Source organism: Aspergillus novofumigatus, assembly GCF_002847465.1.
Source record: "Aspergillus novofumigatus IBT 16806 chromosome Unknown P174scaffold_1, whole genome shotgun sequence".
Taxonomy (NCBI): domain Eukaryota; kingdom Fungi; phylum Ascomycota; class Eurotiomycetes; order Eurotiales; family Aspergillaceae; genus Aspergillus; species Aspergillus novofumigatus.
Genome location: NW_020194274.1, coordinates 1,529,804 through 1,548,488, shown reverse-complemented (window position 1 = coordinate 1,548,488; position 18,685 = coordinate 1,529,804). Strand labels below are relative to the sequence as shown.

Genomic DNA, 18,685 nt, shown 5'->3' with positions numbered 1-18,685 from the left:
TATATATTTCCACAGTTTCTCCGTGCTAGTTTTCTCGCCGACTTGCTTCTCTTCTTTTCAAAACCCTCTGGCTCGACTACATCTCGCTGCACTGTTTCTCTGGTATCTGAAAAGAAGGATATCGTATACAGTCCCCTCACCAACAGCGCTTATCAACACGACAGTCATACAGCGGCTCCTCGGCAATACGAACGTGCAAGCCTCTCTCACACCAAGCCACGATTAAGCGATTGATCACCCATCACGTTTCGGGTTGCCTCTGTCGCACTGTGTCATACACCGACGACACCATCTTGCACTACTTGCTGTGTATTCAGCTAAAATTGCTGTCAATTTGTCTCTGATTGCTGGGAAGTCAGCTTGACCTTCCAAGCAAGTAGAACAGTACAAAGCCTGTTTTACTATCAGCCTATTGCTAAGAATCTTCTTGGGAAGAGCCTCGGCCTACTGTTTCTCGCCTGGCGCAGTTCAGGCTCGATCCAAGTATGGCACAAAACACGCAGAGTACGCCCCGTCCCAGGCCATCCGTTTCGTAATTTTCCAGTCTAATCCATGACAGGCTATGGCTGGCACAACCGGTCATCACACCCTTTGCAGTCGCCTTCAATAGGAGCTGATCAGCAGCTATACTCGCCTCCGCCGACGCTTCCGCCGGCTGGTTTTGCAGTCGGCTACAACCCCCAACAGAGCTCGCAAAGCTACTATCACCCAGCATCCTCTTCGCAATATCTCTCACAACCGAATCTTCCACATGATCGACACTGGCCTAGAAGGCAAGCTGACCCTATCTATCCGTGTTCTAGTTTAGGCATGAAAGGCTAACCATGCTCATAGTTCTGCTCTACCACACACCTTCCCTTCCCTTTCGGGGAGCCCTCCAGCGCTTCCAGATCATGGATATGCTTCATCGTAAGTTGCTCTGAGGAATTGCAAGTGGTTGAATGGTTTACCGATCTTGTTAGTCCATCATACATGCCCCAGCAATCAAATTACATGCTGAGCCAAAGTCCCTTACTTCCGTACGTAACCTTCAACAAATATAAGCTTTCAACTGGCCGTCAGCTGACTGAACTGTCTATTGCAGGCCACATCCGAACCCATTGTCCGTCAGTCCTCCAGCGCACATTGTGGGGCCCGCAGAGTCGTTATATTCATCTCCCGAATCCGTCCCTGCATCCTCAGACGTGGACCGCCAAGTACGAGTAATCAGCTCTCGGCCAAAGCCACAATGTTGGGACCATGGATGCAATGGTCGTGAGTTCTCAACATTCAGCAACCTACTCCGTCATCAACGAGAGAAATCGGGGGTGGTTGCAAAGGCAGAATGCCCGAGCTGCGGTGCTGTTTTTACTCGCACAACAGCCCGCAACATCCATGTAGCGCAGGGAAAGTGCAAAAGTGGAAGGGAGTCATCAACAGATTGATATTGATCGATATGTCATGGCCCAGCGTTTAGTACCTCTTTATATTTATAATACCAAGCAATCCCCACAGCCGACCGCATCGTGACCTCAAAATCAAGTCCTAGCGCATCGAAGATCAGATGACTGAGGCATTCAAAGTTCTCCTTTTTCTTTACATCACGCCAGATAACTCGGAGTCTCAGGCGCAGGGAGTGTGAAAGTTCATGAGCATCATTCATCAACTTGAATTTAGGGAAATTTCATTTGGGAATTTGGGAATTTGGTTTAGCGATGAGCCTCTATCACCACATTGAAGAAGAGTACTCGGTCCACAGACTGGTTTAGAATAGCTGTTGAAAACAACCAGCGATAATTGACAGGTCATATTTCAAAAGAACTTCATCCTGGATAGATCATTTCCAGAAACTCCAAGAGGACAGACTAGTCAGTAGTAGTCTATACTCTATACTGTATGTTCTTAGCCCAGGAATGCAAGCTCGATGCACGTGGTGCAGCGGTGCTTACCTCACCAATCACCTGATCTCTCCGTGTCATAAGTGTACATATTGGATGGAATCATGACTAGGCGGACTATCAGCATGTCAAGCACTCATGACTCATTCTGTGCCATCACGATGTCGTCCGCTTTGTAGCTCAATTCTCAAATTACGATTGATTTGGATTCTTCCCAGCTGCTCACCAGAAGAACTCCTGTGTCTTCATCCTCGTGGCTGTTTTGAGCCTACGGTTTTATTGTCTCGATCGCATTATTCTTGAATTCGCAAGATGACTTTATCAATACAGAAACTCGGCATATGTGAAAAACACTTCGCTCATCGACATATAGTTACCATTTTGAATGTGCGCATATTGCAACTTCGACTGCTGATACGAATATAAGGCTCCTTTTCTTTTTTTGTTGTTCAAGGCCAAATCTTTCGGAGAGAGTTATCTCTTTCTCTGTTGCGCTCACTCAACGAGGGTCAAATAAAGTGTGTAAATCATGGCATCTATTTTCACCTATGACCCTGACCCTCCGAGGGTTTCGTCGCCTTGGTCGACGTCGGGGTCGTCTACTCCCCAGCATACGGCGAGTGGGAATCGTGGCCAGACGATCCGGACGCGTTCTGGCACGGAATTGGACCGTGCGGATCCAGACTTTCTTTCTGACTATGGGATCACGAAACTGGAGCCGGAACCACAAGAGGGACCCACTGAGTACAAGCTGCATCTACTTCTGCGGCCTCGTCGCCTCTACAATTCTATGACTACTGGTCATGTGGTTGGCGGTTCGTACCATTCTCGTGCAAGCTTGTCCACCTCAGGACCGACCCCGTCCAGCTACGAGTCGAACTTGAGATCGGCTCAGGTGCGCTCAACGCAGAGCCGTCAGCAACGCCTGCAGCAGCTAACAACTCAATTGTTGTGGCGCCTGCAACAGTCGTCACCGTTTCATTCGTCCACAACTGCCAACCTTGTGTTGCCCGTTCTACCGGAAGCAACCCCTCAGCTTGGCACCCCGCAGAAACCAGCTCGTTTAATTCCTGGCTTGGAGGAGAGTCAGGGGGCTTTGTACGAGATTGGCGTGGCCGATGATGGGACCTTTGTTGGTCTAACGCAAGATGAGCTAGACGAGAGCTTGACCAATCTGCAGATCATGGCGGCCAGTTTGGGTTGCAAGGTCGAAATTCTTCGCAGAGTCATCGTCGGCAAATGTGAATGGGCTGACTGGCCGGAAGACACAAGTGCTGAAGCAGCCGATACTGGCAGATTCCACACAGAAAGCCTCTGGGTCGCTGAGGCCCTGGTCAGTCCGGATTTGGAGTACTACGGCTTAATATCGCATCGTGACGATTCTGATGGGCAGACTCCCTCGCGCGGCACCCAAACAAAGTCTATCCGCAAGAACAACCATTCCACGACCGAACAGATTCGGATCTCAATTACTGGCCCGAGTGCAGCCGGCAAGTCGTCTCTGTTGGGTACTCTGACTTCATCTATACTCGACAATGGGCGAGGGGCAAGTCGGCTGAGCCTTCTCAAACATCGCCACGAGATTTCGTCGGGAATCACTAGCTCTGTTGCCCAGGAACTTATAGGCTATGTGACAGGAGAGTCAACTAATGGTCCCGTTGAGGTGATCAACTATGCGTCTGGAAATGTTGCAGCTTGGGACGACATCCATGCCACGGCGAAGGATAGTCGTCTGGCATTTGTGTCAGACCTCCCTGGCTCTGTACGCTACCTCAAGTCTACCTTGAGAGGATTGATCAGCTGGGCACCTCACTACGTGTTGCTCTGTATCCCGGCCAATTGTGACGAAGAAATGGTCCCGGAACCTGTCGGTGGCGCTGCAGAACAGATGGCAGAAATCAATCTGGCTCTGTCACACTTGGATCTCTGTATCAAGTTGGGGATACCCACCGTGGTCGTGATCACCAAGATGGATCTTGCATCTCGGGCCGGCTTGCGGGGCAATCTCACAAAAGTCTTGTCAGCGCTGAAGCTGGCGGGCAAAAAGCCTGCTATGTTGCCGGTGCAATCCGCTAACGGTGAACAGGACCTGGACCTCCAACACACCTGCCGGACTGATGCAGATGAAGTCAAGAAAGTCATTGATGCAGCGAATAATGACTGGTCGTCGACTGTTCCGATCGTTCTCACGAGCGCTGTCAGCGGTACAGGCATAGGGAAGTTGCATGCTTTTCTCCGATACCTTCCTATCCCCCAAAAGCCGTCCTTAAGGAGCATCGTTCTAGGCGAGACACCGTCAGATACGCATGTTCCCGCAAAATTGTTCGACATCGACGAAGTGTTTACCATTCCTCTATCCAAAGTATACTCTACGTCGATGGAGCAGAACGCAAGGGAGAATCAGGGCGTGGTTCTATGCGGATTGGTTCGTTATGGGTCTATCTCGGTTGGAGACGAACTCTTGGTTGGACCGCTACTGGTCAATCCACAGGCCGAGCCCGAGAATCTCTTGTCAGGCCCAAGAAGTCAATCGGGGCGGAGCAGACCGCCGTCTGAGGAGTTTTCTGCGTCTTTTTCACAGGGATTCTTGTCCGGAAAAGCTACTTTCCCCGCTCAAGCAATCTGGCGGCGTGTGCGAGTCGTCAGTGTTCGGAACCTGCGGTTACCGGTGCGAACTCTCATCCAAGATCAAGTCGGCACGATCGGTATTGAGCTCCTTCCAACCCAAAACGAGCACACTCCGCGTTTGGGAAAAGTACGAAAAGGGGCCATCCTAGCCGGCTTTGGGCCCAGCGCCTCGCCCGCAAAACCCTCCCTTTTCCACACTGGATTTGTTGCTAGCTTCCCCGCCAGCGAGTTCACGTCGTCCATGTCTCCGCCTCTACTGCTAGGTGGCAACGCTATTGCCTATGTTTCCAATATTCGCGCTACTGTGAAGGTCACTTGTGTTACTCTTGCGGAGGATGAGATTATATCGTCTCCGCCATCGCCTACAGAACCAGACTTCTTCAGTTTTGACAGCGACGCTGTTGATCGCGGGAAGGGTCATGCATCAGAAGTGAATAATGTGGTCAATTCGGCCAAGAATACAAGTCAGGGGGATGTCAAAATCTCATTTTCGTTTGTTACGTCGGTTGAATGGGTGGAAGCCGGCTCTCGTGTGCTTGTCGTACCTGGCACTTCTACAGTGTTGTCGCCTGCGCAAGGCTCCGTGCCACCTTTAGGGCTTGGGGGCTTTGTTGGCAGAGTCTGTAATGTCGTATCTTCGGAACTATAGGAGAGTAAATGATACTCGGGAAGACTAGATTCCAATTGTTCTTTTTGTTTTTGAGTTGTATTTGTTTGCTTTAATTTGTCAGTTATCCTTCATAGAGTTAAATTCTCAGCTTGTTGCTTTACCGCAATAGGGTCTTCAGGTATGGACGTCTGCGTTAAGTCAGTAGTGGCACGTGCTGGTCTTGGGTATTACGCTAGCCTGACTGCCTGAGGCCACTCGGTTACGATTAGCTCCTCGCCTGGACACTGTACTTCGAACTGTGAATGATTTGTGATGCCATTTTCCTCAGTTGTGTTTCATTCTCCTCTCAGTTGTGTTTCTGCAATTCTCCTCCCTCCTCTACTTGAACTCTCCTCTCAGTTCAATTCTCTTACTCCCTTCTCTACTTGAACAGTCGCTACAACTGCTGTGGAAATCCTCTCCCTGTAACGACAATACTGTTTTTCTTCATATCATCTTAGTTCTGTCGATCATACAATTTTGAGCTTTGACAATGTCGAACGTTAACACTGTCGATTCTGACAGTTCTCTCTCTCCAGCCATTTCGAACCCTGAAGATCCTGCTGATTCCACTTCAAGGGTTGTGTCCACTTTAAGGCAGCTCTCAGAGTCTCCAGAAGCGGGAGACGCTGTTTCTGATGAAAAAACAGCATTTGAGAAGCTCGCACAGTATAAGCCTCAAGATAGCAAAGATGAGACAGTCAGAATACTCGAGAGCTTTATTCACAATCTGCCATTGGAGAGCAGAAAAGTCATCATGAAGTTCATCAACATCAGTGACGATCACAACATTTTCGATCTGGCTTATCATCTCAGAACTGCCGTCCTCATCCCCAGTATGTATCTTTATTCCAGATTATACTATGCAGTGTTCTCGTGTCTAGTATAGTGTGGCTAATATTTTCTTCTGTCTAACAGTGAAGGCAGAAGGGGGGAAGACGCCACAAGTCACCCCGTTGCCCTTTTCGGCAACAGACATTACAAGAGAAATTGTGGCGTCTGAAATGACGCAATCAAGCTCTAGAAATGATCAGGGACGGCTCAAGACAGCCTGCCTTCAGCGTGACAACTACAAATGTGTTGTCACTAAGATTTGGGATCCTGTAGCTGTCTCGACTTTTAACATTCAAGGCGCGATGACACTCCGTACTCAGCTCGCGCACATAATCCCATTTTCTATGGGACACTGGGAAAACGAATGGAAGGTTAGTTTCTATCCCCAGCACAGTTAAGGACTTTCTAAGTAAGTGCTTTAGGAGAAAGAAATCGCACAATGCTGGGAAACATTGTACCTTTTATTTCCCAGCATCAAGGACATCATCATGCCAACTACGGTCAATACCCCGGCAAATGCGATGACAATGGCCGTGCCAGTCCATCAAGATTTTGGCAGTTTCCAGATTGCCTTCACACCAACCGTATGTGTTTCTCCAAATCATAAAATTATTATATGCTTACTTGACCAGGACAAAGAGAATACGTATAGGATCAAGGTTTACCCAGGGCATCAGACATTCTTTGGCCAATACTATGCGAAGCCCATAACCTTCACCAAGAACAGCGCCAGCGCCTCAGAATTGCCCAGTAAAGACCTCCTTAAGATGCATGCGGCGATCGCCGAGATTCTTCAGGCGTCGGGGCAGGGGGAGAAGATCGATGAACTTCTGCGTAAATGGGATGACATTAGATGCCTGGCATCTGATGGAAGCACGGATCTCGAAAGCCTTCTTTCGTTAGTAAGTGTCCATTAGGATAGTTATAGGATTAGTGGGGTGACTATTCTTCGCTGTGGAGCGTAGCACCGTCACGTGCAGGCCCGGGGTAAAGCCCAAGGCCCACTAAGTCACGACTGGCTGGGGCAGCCTTAGCGCTTAGCAACTCTGGTACACCTGTTCGCACTCCACGTCATCCAAACAACCTAGCTCTCTGGCTATTCCTCCACTCGAACAGCTTCCTTTGCAACCTTATGTGGACCGCATCACTTCTCTGTTTGTGGGGAGACTTTTCCTGTCTCCTCCCCTATCCAACAAGTGAAACTTGACAACGAACGCACTACTACCCTACCAACCTGCCACCAGTCCCTGCGGCTGGTCGAATCCCGTGTTGTCCTACGGTTCCTTTACCCTGCGTGTTCCCGCAATAGCCTTATTTGTTACTCCAGGACTTCTGGTCTCTGCCTGGTGGATTCTCCATCTACATTAGCGCAAGCGAACGGTCGCGGTTTAATACCACGAGCCTGGGCAGGGCTCACTAGATAAAAATGGATAAAGATATAGGACGACCGTCAGACGAAGCAGACCTCACACCCGAATCCCTGGCCGCAGTACAACCGGGATACCACTCCCAGGGAAAGGATGAGACTTCCGAAGCCATCATGTCGCTAGCTGACAATCTTGCACAGCTTGTTACCTTGGGACAAGCGGCATCGGAGAACGTCAATCATGATGGAAATGCTGTTAGGACGGCGAAGCGTTCTACTGGGGAGGTTTCGGTGGCAACCACGAAGAAGCCGCTTCATTTACTGGATTTGCCCATGGATGTTCTCCAGGACATCATAAAAGAGGTAAGCTAGCTTTTGATCAGTTGGGTCCTGATCACTGCAGCCTTCGACCCGGTTGATCATTGTCTCTTAGTCCCGTATTGATCAAGATCCTCCTACACTCTACAGGTGACTCACACGAACGATCTAACATCTCTCGCTCTGACGTGTTCTGCCCTCCATGCTTTGGCGATTCCCCAAATGTACTCTCGATTCGATATCGTATGGCCCGACACTCTATCGTCTTCGGATCATCCTGCTGGAGTTGACGCTCTCTCATACGGCCTCGCAACGCTGGTGATGGGAGAAGACATGTTCCACGAGACTCCGTCCGCAGGCCACTCGCCTTGTCAGCATTGCGGTTGCGACGGTCGGCATGGACAGATGCCTAGTAGACCCGAAACGATTACCATGAGGAAATCTGTGCAGGCACCAACACAACAAAGTACAATGCGGCATATGCGGCGGGGGAATTATTATGCTCAATACACTCGGAAGTTCTCGGTGGGAAATGGCCCGTTGGCATGGGTCCAGGAGTACGCTGTGACCAAAGAGACAGGCAAGATGCTCGGGACACTGGTTGCCCTCGCCGTGGCTCGCATGGTGAACTTGGAAACGTTTATCTGGGATATGCCGACGGGTGTCCTGAGAGATGTATGGATGGCCCTTTCGTCGTTGGCTAACCGCCCTGGGCGTGACTGCCGCCTGGAACGCGTCTGGGTTCGCTGGCATGATAACACTGAGAATGCAATGCGCCCCGCGTCAGGTTTACTTCCATCCGCCTCAATGTCACCTCTGGTCCGATATTCACATGTTGAATATCCTTCTCTATCAATACTGCCGCCCCTGAAAAGCCTCAGTGTGCTCGACATCGATGAGCCATCTTATCTTGAAGAAATGGCCGTGCTCATTGATCGCTGTCGAGATCGTCTGACTGAGCTGCGAATTGGTATATCCTCGAGAGTATACCAGTGCGATTGGTTGAAACCTCGAAGCACCGTTTCTGCGCAGGGGGATGCATCCGACGAGGGCCCGCATGAATGGCCTAAGCCCGGTGGTGTGCTGGAAATTCTCTCAGGAAAGTGGCAAGATTATCTCGGTCACGGGCAGTTTCCTGTACAGCCTTCCCCGATTAAGAAAGGGAATGAGCAGGAGGCACCCGTTTCTACGGGGGAGCAAGTCATGTCGCACAACGAGTTGACTGAAACAATCTCTGATGGTGATAGTACTAGTTCAGAGTCCCAATCACCGAATCGTCTGGCGGGGAATAAAGTCGCTGCATCAACTGCAGTACAGGCTGTCTCTGAGACGTCGGACAAGATGCCCTCCGCATCTTGCTACAGCACATCTCGTCCAGGAACGGGATCTGACCGAATTCTGAGGCTAGAGATTCTTGAATTGGAGCGCGTTTTCCTATGCATTCCTGTGCTTCTACAAGTCATTGACTGGACACGAGTCACCACATTGACTATTCTCCGCTGTGACGGGCATGAAAAGCTTTGGAGGGCGCTCCGCCGACAATACGCCCCTTCGGCTTTTCGAAATGCTCCAAATTATACGAAGAATCAGGATGACCAGGCTTCTCAGACTGAGTATCCTCTAAAGATAAAGCACATTCATACGGACTCTGTCTCCCCTTACCTGCTGCTTTTCATCAAGGACGCCATCGCCCGGAACACACTGGAAACCGTCTTTCTGCACGAGGCCCCCCTGTACGACTCTATTGTCCATATCGAGGCAATCTACAGGAATATCATACGAGCCCACCGCCTAAGTCTGAAAAAGATCTTGCTCGATAGCACCGAGCGATCGCCCAACGGAACTGAGATGGGCACCAGTCGTTGGCGCAAGTGGATGTTGACACGTAAAATGATCTCCTTCATTACCAGCGGACGCATGCCAAAGCTGCGTGAGCTGTCCATGACGATCAATTCCAAGGACTGGGTAAGTTTCAATCCACGTGGTGCTCAAAGCAGTTCGCTGATAGTCTTTTAGCATTATTTCCTTCAACGACTTCTGTACATTCCTCATCTGCGTGCTCTTCACATCCCGCACATTGCCAATCCTGTCCACCGGAGCCCCAAAGAATTGGCGTTGCAGATCTTGGATATCGTGACTATCCGACCAGAGGTTGGGATCGGCTACATTGGAATTCAATCCAAGTGCTATGAGATCGTCGAGAGTAAGCGCGGCGACAAGGAAGACGACCTAGATGATACAGACGATAGCCACAGTGAAGGGTTTGTTCCAGGGGGCGGACCGTGGCCAGCGTCGGACATGAATGAGAGCGAGGATGAAGATGGGATGGACGGCGTCATGGAGTCGGGCTCCGAGCTGTCCGACTACGGGATTTCATCTGATGACGAATCCAGCTCTGACTGTACTCGATCCCGGACAACGTTCAAGCTCAGAGAGATCTTGTTCTACGATGATAAAATAGCCATATTCAAAGCGCGACACGGTGTTCTGTAGGGCTGTTTCGGAGAATGTTGACGTTGGCGTTGGACTGGCTGGCCTTTTTTCTTGTACGTGATACCATTTAGCGATGAGACGAAATCAATATGATGAAAGCACACTTTTCTGTGGGTGACATGCCAGCAATTCTACAAATGCATGTAAAGCCTGTAAACTACAAGATCATGGTCACTAAACGGATAGTTTGTGGATGGAGGTCACGTGCTCTAGAGCTTCGCCATTCCTCGCAGGATCAGCTTTGAGCCGCGATCACTTTTGGGACATCAATTCGCAAGAGACTTGGCGGAGACAACTGCCACTCTTCCTGGTCAACTCTTCATTTACCTCGTCTTTTTCAGCTACATTTCTTACTTCACACATTTCAGTCAAAAGGAATCATTGTGTTCGCACATTAATATCCGTCAACATGAAGCTCGTTCGGTGAGTATCGCAGTCGAATCGGAGTGTCGACGACAACACTGGCTACCAGAAGAGGAACTGACAGTTGGCTTTCCAGGTTTCTGATGAAATGCGCCAATGAAACGGTGACAATTGAACTGAAGAATGGTCGGTCCTCCTTGTGACCTGGCGGATTGGGCTCCAGCCGGTGTTCACTCCCAGCCCGGTGACTTGACATTTGGCGCGACTGACGCATACCTCTGCATTAACAGGCACAATCCTCCACGGCACCATCACCTCCGTCTCTCCTCAGATGAACACCTCTCTGCGCACCGTCAAGATGACACCCAAGGGCCGCGATCCCATCTCCCTAGACACGATCAACATCCGCGGCTCCACGATCCGGTACTACATTCTCCCCGACAGCTTGCCCCTGGATACCCTTCTCGTGGACGACCAGCCGAAACCCAAGAACAAGGCGCGCAAGGAGACGGATCGGGGCCGCGGTCGTGGCGGTGGTGGTCCGCGGGGAGGTAGAGGCGGCCGGGGACGGGCCGGGTCGGGGACGCGGTTTCTAGACGGGCAACTGTGGCTAGGTTCTTTTCCGTCTATGGCTTCGGGAGTTTACTTGTTTTCTTTTCTTGTTCGTGATATGTTTGGGTGATATTCTCTTCTTTATGCTCTTGTTGATGATGGGCGAAGAAAAGCAATAATCTACGACTTTTCCGTTGAGCTTCTTGGTTGAGTGGGGAAGACGGCCCAGCAAGCAGAATGGTGACCGTGGATCCGAGGGCAGATAGACAAGGATGACTTCCTGCTATGCTCTTGTGAATGGTGTTACATAGGATGTCTGTGAAGACCGGCGAGAGTCTCATCTGGGCACTTGGCAACGAGGCCAATCTGGTCGAGGATGTCAGCGGACACAGGTCAGACGAATAAGATGTGTGGTGACCAGATAGCTACGGCATGTCATGGGAAGGTACGAGCAGTGCCTCACACCTGTACCTACATCAATTCAATCGACATTGAATCAAAATCAAGGACAGCCAGCCCAGTATGCACGTTCGTAATTTGGTATATAGCACTATTGAGAATCATCCCTCCATATCCTCACAATGACCAACTTCTCCCACCCAGCCTGCGTCCCACTATTCCCAACCGACTCGGCCTTCCACCCCCTCCCCACCCGCGTATCCTCTCCTTGACCTCCTCCGGCCGGTTCTGCGCACAGAGCAGCACATACGCTACCCCACGCTCGGGATGCAACACACCCGGAACCGCCTCTAGCAACCGATTCGTAGTCTCCATCCCATCCATGCCCCCGCATACGTCAATGACAGATAATACGAGTCCCGCTCGAACTTGGCCGATCTTGACAGCGGCTCCGCTGCGGCCGCAGCCTCCTGCTCCGTCACCAGGGGCAGACGCGGCAGTTCCTCCGTCGGCACATACGGCGGGTTGAAGAGGAGGACGTCAACGGAGCCCGGGCGCAGGGGGCTGCAGAGATCACCTAGCACCGAGGCGATATGTGTGGATTTCAGGGCTGCGGCTGCTTGTCGCTCTTGAATGGCTGTTTTTACCGTAGTGCGGGTGGAGAGGCAGGCGTAACGGTTCACGTCTGTGCCGAGGGTGAGGATGTCGCGGCGGCCGAAGATCTCATGGGAGTTGGCGGCAACGAAGGCGAGGACGACGCCGGAGCCGGTGCCAACTTCGACGACTAGCGGGGCGGTGGTGTTGGTGCTGGTGCTGGTGCTATTGAAGCGCGCGGAGAGCCATTCTGATTCGGAGACGGAGGAGAGCGTGTCGAGGAAGAGGTATGAGTCTTCGGAGGGTTCGTAGATGGTGTCGAAGGAGACGTGCTCTGTCGATGGGGTGGGGAGCATTTTGCAGCTTTGCAGTTAGTATCGATATCAATTAGTGAAGCTATCGGCCCGAAAGTGTTTGAGCTCGAAGCTTTCAGTCGTCAATTGAACGGTGTCGCGCTGTCGTACAATGCGTGAATATAGCGCGAGATCAATTAATATAGCGACCTGATCACAGTCAGCAGTGCACTCTTCAATTCGAAGCACCGTCCTCCTTTCGAGCAATACTTACCTGCATGCACAATGGAAAGGTTCAACGGTAACCGCTGTGGAATGCCGACCCTATGATTCGCCATTTCCTCGCCGCCTTCCGGGATGCATCTCCAACCGCGGCAGTATCACCATCGTTCATCATACAGCCCTCAATCTACATCTCAAGCAATCCGTCAAGCGCTCTCAAGCCACCTACACCATGCGTCTCTTTCCCAGATTACTAATGGCCACGCCCTCAACAATGGGCTCCAAATCCAGCCTCAGCGAAGCCCTCGCCCTCCTCCCCCACTCCAGCTCTACCGCCGCATCCTCCGCGTCCACCGCCGGAAGCTCGATCCCGAGATGCGCATCCTGGGCGACTCCTACGTCAAGAGCGAGTTCCGCGCACATAGGAACGTGGAGAATCCGCTGCATATTGTACGTTTCCCCGTTTTCCCCAAGGTCAAGTTGAGAAGTGCTAAGGCGGGGCAGATCGGCTTCTTGACGGAGTGGCAGCTGTATGCGCAGAAGCTGGAGGGTGATGCGTGGGTTGGGGAGAAGCTGGATAAGTCGAAGCTGGAGAAGATGAGTGGTGGGTTCTAACATCTACAATCTTATTCTGGGTCCGGGGTATATTAATTGTCTCTGTTTCTGTTTTCTGCAGATCAGCAGATCGGGCAGCTGTATGAGCTTATGCAGGCGATCAAGAATCCGGATGGAGAGGGGAAGGAGTGATGAATATACCCTGTTTCTCCATGTCGCCGGCTAGGGTATGCAGGAGAGTGGTGGAAGGTTGTCTAGCGGCATCGGTCGAGGTCTGAGGTGGAGGACATCGGTAACGAGCTACGGAGTATGAGGATCTAATATCCTCAATGTACATTATCATGCATTGGCCAAAATGGCTTGCTATGGGTGGATGGCATTTGTCTCATTTTCACGGCGTTGACGTGTATATGTATTTATTTAGCTTGCATTAGTTCAGCGGTATAAGATTTCATGCATGCGGCTGGCTCAGGGATTATAAGCACTGGCGTGATTATCAATATGCAATTGTCCTTCAATTAACTTCAGTTCACAATTCAACCACAATTGCCTCGGTAGTGCCTATATATCAAGCGTTGTGTATATCAATGATCAAGGCAACTCACGCCCTACCATCTACAAGCAATGACTAATCACCTTGACCAAGAAAAATATACTTCGGCTTTTGCTGCCCCCAGATAAACCGAACCTATAAGTATGTACACTGACCCATTCCCCTGCAGAAGAAACACTATATTCCCTTTCCCTGCCCAACCAAGCAAACAAAACAAAATGCCATCCAAAACAAGTATAATGGAGAACCCCTCCTCCAAAATCCCCCCTCCGGCATCAGCCCTCTCCAAAGCCCCAACCCTGAGCCCCCGCCGCGGAGTCCTAAAAGACGGCACACCCGTCACACTGTACCCGATTGCACACGGGGCCTCGAGCATCCCATCGGACCTGGTGGCGGTGCTCGCTGACGAATTCCGCGCGGAGGTCGAGGGCGGGTGCACGTATCCGATGGAGGAGCCGATGAGCGAGGACAAGTTCGCCGACTACTGGTTTGGGACGTTTGCGGTTGTGGCCCTGACGGGGGAGGAGGAGGAGATTAGGGAGGGGAGGGATTGGAAGAAGGAGTGTTTGGGGACGTTTTATATTAAGCCGAATTATCCTGGTAATTTTACTCCCGTGCGTACAGTTTGATGAAATGGGGATGTAGTGCTGACGGAGCAGGCCGGTGCTCGCATGTCTGCAATGCGGGATTCTTGACTACCAGTGCGGCGAGAGGTCGTGGGGTAGGCATAGTTATGGGAGAGGCATATCTGGAGTATGCGCCCAAGCTGGTAGGTTCCCTGCGCTTGCTGTGTATGTTGCGGCAGAAATTGAGAAATCCACAGGGGTACAAATATTCGGTCTTCAACCTCGTGTTCGAGAATAATGTCGCCTCCGTCAAGATCTGGAAGAGACTTGGTTTTGAAGTCATCGGGCGAGTGCCCAGGGCTGCACGGTTAGAAAATAGCGAAGACTTGGTGGATGCATTGATCTTTGGAAGGAAGCTGGGGGAATAGATGCATATGCAGAATATAGAATTTGATGTAAATAGAACTAATGTATCCGCAAGGTATCACAATGTATTGAATCAATAACCATACACCGAAGAATGATCTGTAGTCCCTAAGCACAAAATAGTACAATCCGCCGCTAAAACAAATGCGAATGGGGAATCAAGCAAAGCCCAGTCTGTCCTCAAAACAATTTGGTATATGACACCGCAAAGAACCAGCGAGCCGTAAATGTATGTGACCCTAAAATGAAACAAGAAGAGGAGAGGTTGCAGATGTTTGAGCGAGAAATTAATCAACGCCAGGGTGGTCGTTCACTGAGCTTGCTGCGCGAATCTCCGCCAGACCGCGGCTTGGGAAGAGGAAGCAGACTGACGCGCCGGTTGCCTGTTCCTGAATGGCCAAGCGAAGTCCCAGGACGAGTTGTCTTTGTCGGACTCAGCATCCCTGAATCGTGCGTCTGTGAGACACTGCGGCTGAACGACATTCCAGCGTAGCTCTGTCGGTTGCGAGGGGTATTGGTCAGGCCAGCTAGGCCCGGCTTCTGAAGCTTGCTGTATGGAGGAGGATCGAGAATGGAGCGTCCAGGGGACGGGGATGCCCCCCGAGCCGGGCTGCGAGAGGTGAGTCTGCTAGAGACACGACTGACGGATCGGGAGGGCGGAGGAGCAGGAGACGCAGACTGGTCTCGCCGGTGCGGGCTCGGCATCGGCAGAGTGGACGAGGGTCGCGACGTACGAGCCGGAGCAGAGGATTTGCGGAACGGCGTGCTGGACCTGTAGACGTGACCAACGTCCAGATCGTTGGTGTTGGTGCTGGTGGTCCACCGTGGACGGTTGTTCAGCGGTGAAGGCGGTGGTGGCAGGCGCGAAACCTTCCGCGTCGCCGGCGTCGGAGTGATGGCCGTATCTTTCTTGCTAGGCGACGTAGCCGAGAACGTAGGCTTGGGGATGGCTGATTTTAGAGCCGAGGCTGCCTGCGGGAGTCCGGAGTATCGTCGAACCTTGGACATAGTAGTCCGCGTGGCAGAACTGCCCACGGAGCTACCACGCCTGCTTGAAGGGTTCAGTGGCGTAGTTGAGCCCTTGAGACCATTCCCGGGAGTCATGATTACCGACGAAGCAGGGGAGCTACCGGGGTGTCGACAACACTGCTCGCAAGGGGGCTGTCCATTGTGATGATGGTGGATATCGAGTCCCGCAAGTGCTGAGACTTGGAGAGACTGAGATCGTCCAACGAAGAGTCCATCACCTTGATGCTTGCTTTCAGAGCGTCGATCCTGGATGACATGTCTGACAGAAGCCTCATGATCTCTCCATTCACAGTGAGTCGATCCTTGACGCCCTTTTCGATGATGGAGATCACCCGCTCAATGGCAGGAACATAATGGACCTTCTTCGCTTCGTAGCTCTCGATTCGTTTCGTTAAGCCAGCAGGATTGTGCACATGCAAGCCCGTCTCGATCCCTTCCTGGAGCTTGGCAATGCTTCTCTCGACCGACTCAAACATCTTGTGTGCTTGTGCTCCAGCATTGCGGAAGACCAGAATCCAGCGGTCCTCGCTGAGCTCTTTCCGCAGAGCCTCCGCATCGGCCTCCAGCATTTTGTAGCTCTTCACCAGCTGATTTCGCCGGTCTTCCAGCTCCTCGCAGGCACTGGGGAAGATGCGCTCAGCCCGGGATTGGAACATGGACAATCTCATGGGCAGGAAATCTAGAGAGGCCTTCAATGGCTGCATCCGAGCAAACAAAGCCATGAGGCTGGAGTGGGAATCATCCTGAGGGGTCTGGACAATCGGCATACCCAAGGGCTGTGCCCCTGAGAAGAAGGGCTCCATGCTGAAGCGTTTGCTTGCCATGTCGCCATTCGAGGGCGTCTCCTCAACGATTGTCTCAAGTTCATTGATATCAAGCCCGTTGCTGGTCCCTTCCTGCTCATTCGCCAGGGTGAAGTGTCGCTTCTCCTCCATCTCGAAGATCAACCGGCTGAGATTCTCGATTTCCATGCCGACATCGCCTAGGACATTGGCCCATAGCTCTTCCCACTCCATGGCTAACTCTACCTGCTCCTTAACGCCTCTCAGTCGCCCTTTGATCTGCGCCCAACTCTGTATGATAGAGTCCATTTGGACGACGATCGTCTTCAGACTGTCCGGGCCGACGTTGCCTATGTCTTGTCGCAGTTGAACCTGTTCAATGGCATTGACATAAACGTGAACCAAGCTTTCGAACCGGGTGATGGCTTTGTCCACTCCTTCTAATCCTTCTCGTCCGCCGGCTGCGGCCCACTCCACATCATCCTCCGCATCCAGGCCACTCAACACATCAGAAGCCTTCCTGATCCATATCTGAATCTGCTCCGCAGCCCCTGTCAACGCCTTGACAGCAGCGGGTGCATTCGAGATCCCAGCGATACTGGCCGCCAGTGACGAGGGTTGTGGAAGAGTGATGGAGGTTAGCTGCGAGAGCTGATTACTAAAGGACGCTCTCGAAAACGAATAGATTGATTCAGTGCGTTGCAAGCCCTTTGGGTTGAAGTACGACTGCACATTCGATGAGGAACTGGACAACGGAGGAGAGTCTTTCGGGGGCGGTGACGGGCGAGGTGATTGCGCTTCGTTGTCGCTGGTACTCTGAATGTATTTCTCAAAGTCAGTCTGATCGGGAGTCTCGGATGTTGTCGTTGTCGCGGACCCAATTGCCAGCGGCGTCTGCGACTGCTCCACAGCAGACATGGCTGGTGTCTGTTCCACCGCTTCTTCGTTCTGCGAATCCTCCTGCGAATCTTCCTGTGGGGAAGCTACCGCCGCAGCGGGCAAATGTTCAGTGTCAATATTCTCAAGCGGTACGGAGGTATGCGATCCAGGGTTCTCGATGACTGGTGCTGCTGGCTGCGGATCTGTTGGCGTTACCGATTGTTCGGCGGAACCGTGCTGCAGGATCTCCGACGCTTCGGAAGGAGTCTGCTGTGTGTCTTGCTTCTTGCCAGCTATCTGCAAAGCATTCCAAGACCGGCCCTTCTTTTCAACCTTGATAGACCTGTTCTGATGAAGATTGTCGAGTTCCTTGATATGTTCCTCCGGAATCCGACCGACGTTGCCCGGGCTGCGAGATGGTGTCGAGACCCTGCTACTACCGTCCAACAGTTTCACCCGCGCTGCCAACCCAGGAGACAAACGACGTAGAATCGAGGGCCGGACAAGACTTTTATCGAGACCGCTTTGGTCCTGGCTGTCGTAGCCTTCGTCTTCGTGGTGACTACTGCCGAGGCTCCGAATACTTCGCAGGGAGGACTTGGACTTGATCCGACGCGGTAAGGGCTCGTTCCCTGGCGAGGAGACCGATACTGCAGGACGAGGAGGAGGCGGCGGTGGCGGCGAAGATACCTGCGACGCGAAAGGGTCGTTGCTGTCGTTGCTATCGGGGTTGGGTGTGGGATCTGCGAGCTGGCTGGTAGCAGTGGAGGCAGTCGAACTGGAGAATAAGGCGCGCATGGATACTAATCCACGAGGCGACCGCCCTGGCCTGGTGTGGCAAGAACTACTGTAGAATGTAGGTACTGGAGAGACGAAGGTGGTGGGCTGAGGAATGTAGATTGTTTGGCTGCGGTGAACGGAGCTAGTGCTGTCGGGAATCCTGAGTTGTTCAAGGTGTCCACCGGCCTGCTGCTGTGCGGTGCGGTGGCCTCCCTTCGTCCCCTTTCTGTTTTCGCCGTGGGAGAGAAGCGGACACCCCCTGCGACGCAGATAAAACCGATATTTGAAGTGGAATTCGGCTTCAGAGTTCTTGAATGATTTGCAATATTTTGTTTCTGGTTTGAGACAGGTCAATGGGGAGGGAAAGAAAAGAGCGGTGCGACTACATCATACTTAGATGTGAAGGTGATAGGTGATAGGTAGATAGTTTCAGCGGACAACAAACAGTAGTTAAAATACGGACAGAATTAATTAATATGAATAAAACACGGCGCGCGGTCTGTCCTGCCTCAGGCTCACCTTACATG

General features: G+C 51.8%; 10 protein-coding genes across 10 annotated transcripts; 7 read left to right on the top strand and 3 right to left on the bottom strand.

Annotated features, from left to right (window-relative positions):
- Positions 1-360: 360 nt before the first annotated feature.
- On the top strand, positions 361-1,431 carry P174DRAFT_17564 (uncharacterized protein). Its single transcript, XM_024821236.1, has 5 exons — positions 361-504; positions 560-773; positions 835-909; positions 963-1,019; positions 1,085-1,431. Exons 1-5 carry the CDS (start codon positions 486-488, stop codon positions 1,422-1,424), a joined length of 705 nt encoding a protein of 234 aa, XP_024687034.1. The 5' UTR covers positions 361-485; the 3' UTR covers positions 1,425-1,431.
- Positions 1,070-1,811, bottom strand: P174DRAFT_17572 (uncharacterized protein). Its single transcript, XM_024821237.1, has one exon. It carries the CDS (start codon positions 1,640-1,642, stop codon positions 1,439-1,441), a length of 204 nt encoding a protein of 67 aa, XP_024687033.1. The 5' UTR covers positions 1,643-1,811; the 3' UTR covers positions 1,070-1,438.
- Positions 1,812-2,009: 198 nt separating this feature from the next.
- Positions 2,010-5,236, top strand: P174DRAFT_436853 (uncharacterized protein). The gene has a single exon (XM_024826139.1). It carries the CDS (start codon positions 2,407-2,409, stop codon positions 5,152-5,154), a length of 2,748 nt encoding a protein of 915 aa, XP_024687032.1. The 5' UTR covers positions 2,010-2,406; the 3' UTR covers positions 5,155-5,236.
- A 411-nt stretch (positions 5,237-5,647) lies between these two features.
- On the top strand, positions 5,648-6,905 carry P174DRAFT_416175 (HNH endonuclease signature motif containing protein; the record flags this gene model as incomplete). The annotated part of the gene is made up of 4 exons (XM_024824472.1): positions 5,648-5,990; positions 6,073-6,359; positions 6,411-6,572; positions 6,621-6,905. The coding sequence occupies 4 exons, from the start codon at positions 5,648-5,650 to the stop codon at positions 6,903-6,905; spliced, it is 1,077 nt and encodes a 358-aa protein (XP_024687031.1).
- Positions 6,906-7,414: 509 nt separating this feature from the next.
- P174DRAFT_416174 (uncharacterized protein) lies at positions 7,415-10,165 on the top strand (the record flags this gene model as incomplete). The annotated part of the gene is made up of 3 exons (XM_024824471.1): positions 7,415-7,717; positions 7,823-9,637; positions 9,689-10,165. The coding sequence occupies 3 exons, from the start codon at positions 7,415-7,417 to the stop codon at positions 10,163-10,165; spliced, it is 2,595 nt and encodes an 864-aa protein (XP_024687030.1).
- Positions 10,166-10,440: 275 nt separating this feature from the next.
- On the top strand, positions 10,441-11,588 carry P174DRAFT_500099 (mRNA splicing protein SMD1). The gene is made up of 3 exons (XM_024830948.1): positions 10,441-10,588; positions 10,665-10,714; positions 10,819-11,588. The coding sequence occupies exons 1-3, from the start codon at positions 10,575-10,577 to the stop codon at positions 11,208-11,210; spliced, it is 456 nt and encodes a 151-aa protein (XP_024687029.1). The 5' UTR covers positions 10,441-10,574; the 3' UTR covers positions 11,211-11,588.
- A 42-nt stretch (positions 11,589-11,630) lies between these two features.
- Positions 11,631-12,605, bottom strand: P174DRAFT_508705 (S-adenosylmethionine-dependent methyltransferase; the record flags this gene model as incomplete). Its single annotated transcript, XM_024831482.1, has 2 exons — positions 11,876-12,605; positions 11,631-11,724 (listed from the first exon to the last, which is right to left on the bottom strand). The coding sequence occupies exons 1-2, from the start codon at positions 12,427-12,429 to the stop codon at positions 11,631-11,633; spliced, it is 648 nt and encodes a 215-aa protein (XP_024687028.1). The 5' UTR covers positions 12,430-12,605.
- Positions 12,606-12,915: 310 nt separating this feature from the next.
- On the top strand, positions 12,916-13,612 carry P174DRAFT_436849 (succinate dehydrogenase assembly factor 3; the record flags this gene model as incomplete). Its single annotated transcript, XM_024826138.1, has 3 exons — positions 12,916-13,038; positions 13,093-13,192; positions 13,265-13,612. Coding segments are annotated over 3 exons (294 nt in total), but the record flags the coding sequence as incomplete, so codon positions are not given.
- A 317-nt stretch (positions 13,613-13,929) lies between these two features.
- On the top strand, positions 13,930-14,690 carry P174DRAFT_399244 (GNAT family N-acetyltransferase; the record flags this gene model as incomplete). Its single annotated transcript, XM_024823864.1, has 3 exons — positions 13,930-14,296; positions 14,353-14,465; positions 14,520-14,690. The coding sequence occupies exons 1-3, from the start codon at positions 13,936-13,938 to the stop codon at positions 14,688-14,690; spliced, it is 645 nt and encodes a 214-aa protein (XP_024687026.1). The 5' UTR covers positions 13,930-13,935.
- A 1-nt stretch (position 14,691) lies between these two features.
- Positions 14,692-18,618, bottom strand: P174DRAFT_436846 (KAR9 family protein). The gene is made up of 7 exons (XM_024826137.1): positions 18,158-18,618; positions 18,038-18,121; positions 17,977-18,010; positions 17,861-17,952; positions 17,595-17,839; positions 15,819-17,573; positions 14,692-15,768 (listed from the first exon to the last, which is right to left on the bottom strand). Exons 1-7 carry the CDS (start codon positions 18,174-18,176, stop codon positions 14,980-14,982), a joined length of 3,018 nt encoding a protein of 1,005 aa, XP_024687025.1. The 5' UTR covers positions 18,177-18,618; the 3' UTR covers positions 14,692-14,979.
- Between the last annotated feature and the right edge of the window lie 67 nt (positions 18,619-18,685).

Coding starts and splice junctions, on each gene's coding strand:
- P174DRAFT_17564 (XM_024821236.1), top strand. Junction 774..834: donor GATCGACACTGGCCTAGAAG/GCAAGCTGACCC, acceptor CCATGCTCATAG/TTCTGCTCTACCACACACCT. Junction 910..962: donor GATCATGGATATGCTTCATC/GTAAGTTGCTCT, acceptor CGATCTTGTTAG/TCCATCATACATGCCCCAGC.
- P174DRAFT_17572 (XM_024821237.1), bottom strand. CDS start 1,642: ATGAATGATGCTCATGAACTTTCACACTCCCTGCGCCTGAGACTCCGA.
- P174DRAFT_436853 (XM_024826139.1), top strand. CDS start 2,407: ATGGCATCTATTTTCACCTATGACCCTGACCCTCCGAGGGTTTCGTCG.
- P174DRAFT_500099 (XM_024830948.1), top strand. Junction 10,715..10,818: donor GACAATTGAACTGAAGAATG/GTCGGTCCTCCT, acceptor CTGCATTAACAG/GCACAATCCTCCACGGCACC.
- P174DRAFT_436846 (XM_024826137.1), bottom strand. Junction 17,953..17,976: donor CCGCGTCGGATCAAGTCCAA/GTCCTCCCTGCG, acceptor AAGTATTCGGAG/CCTCGGCAGTAGTCACCACG. Junction 15,769..15,818: donor GCAGTGTTGTCGACACCCCG/GTAGCTCCCCTG, acceptor AATGGTCTCAAG/GGCTCAACTACGCCACTGAA.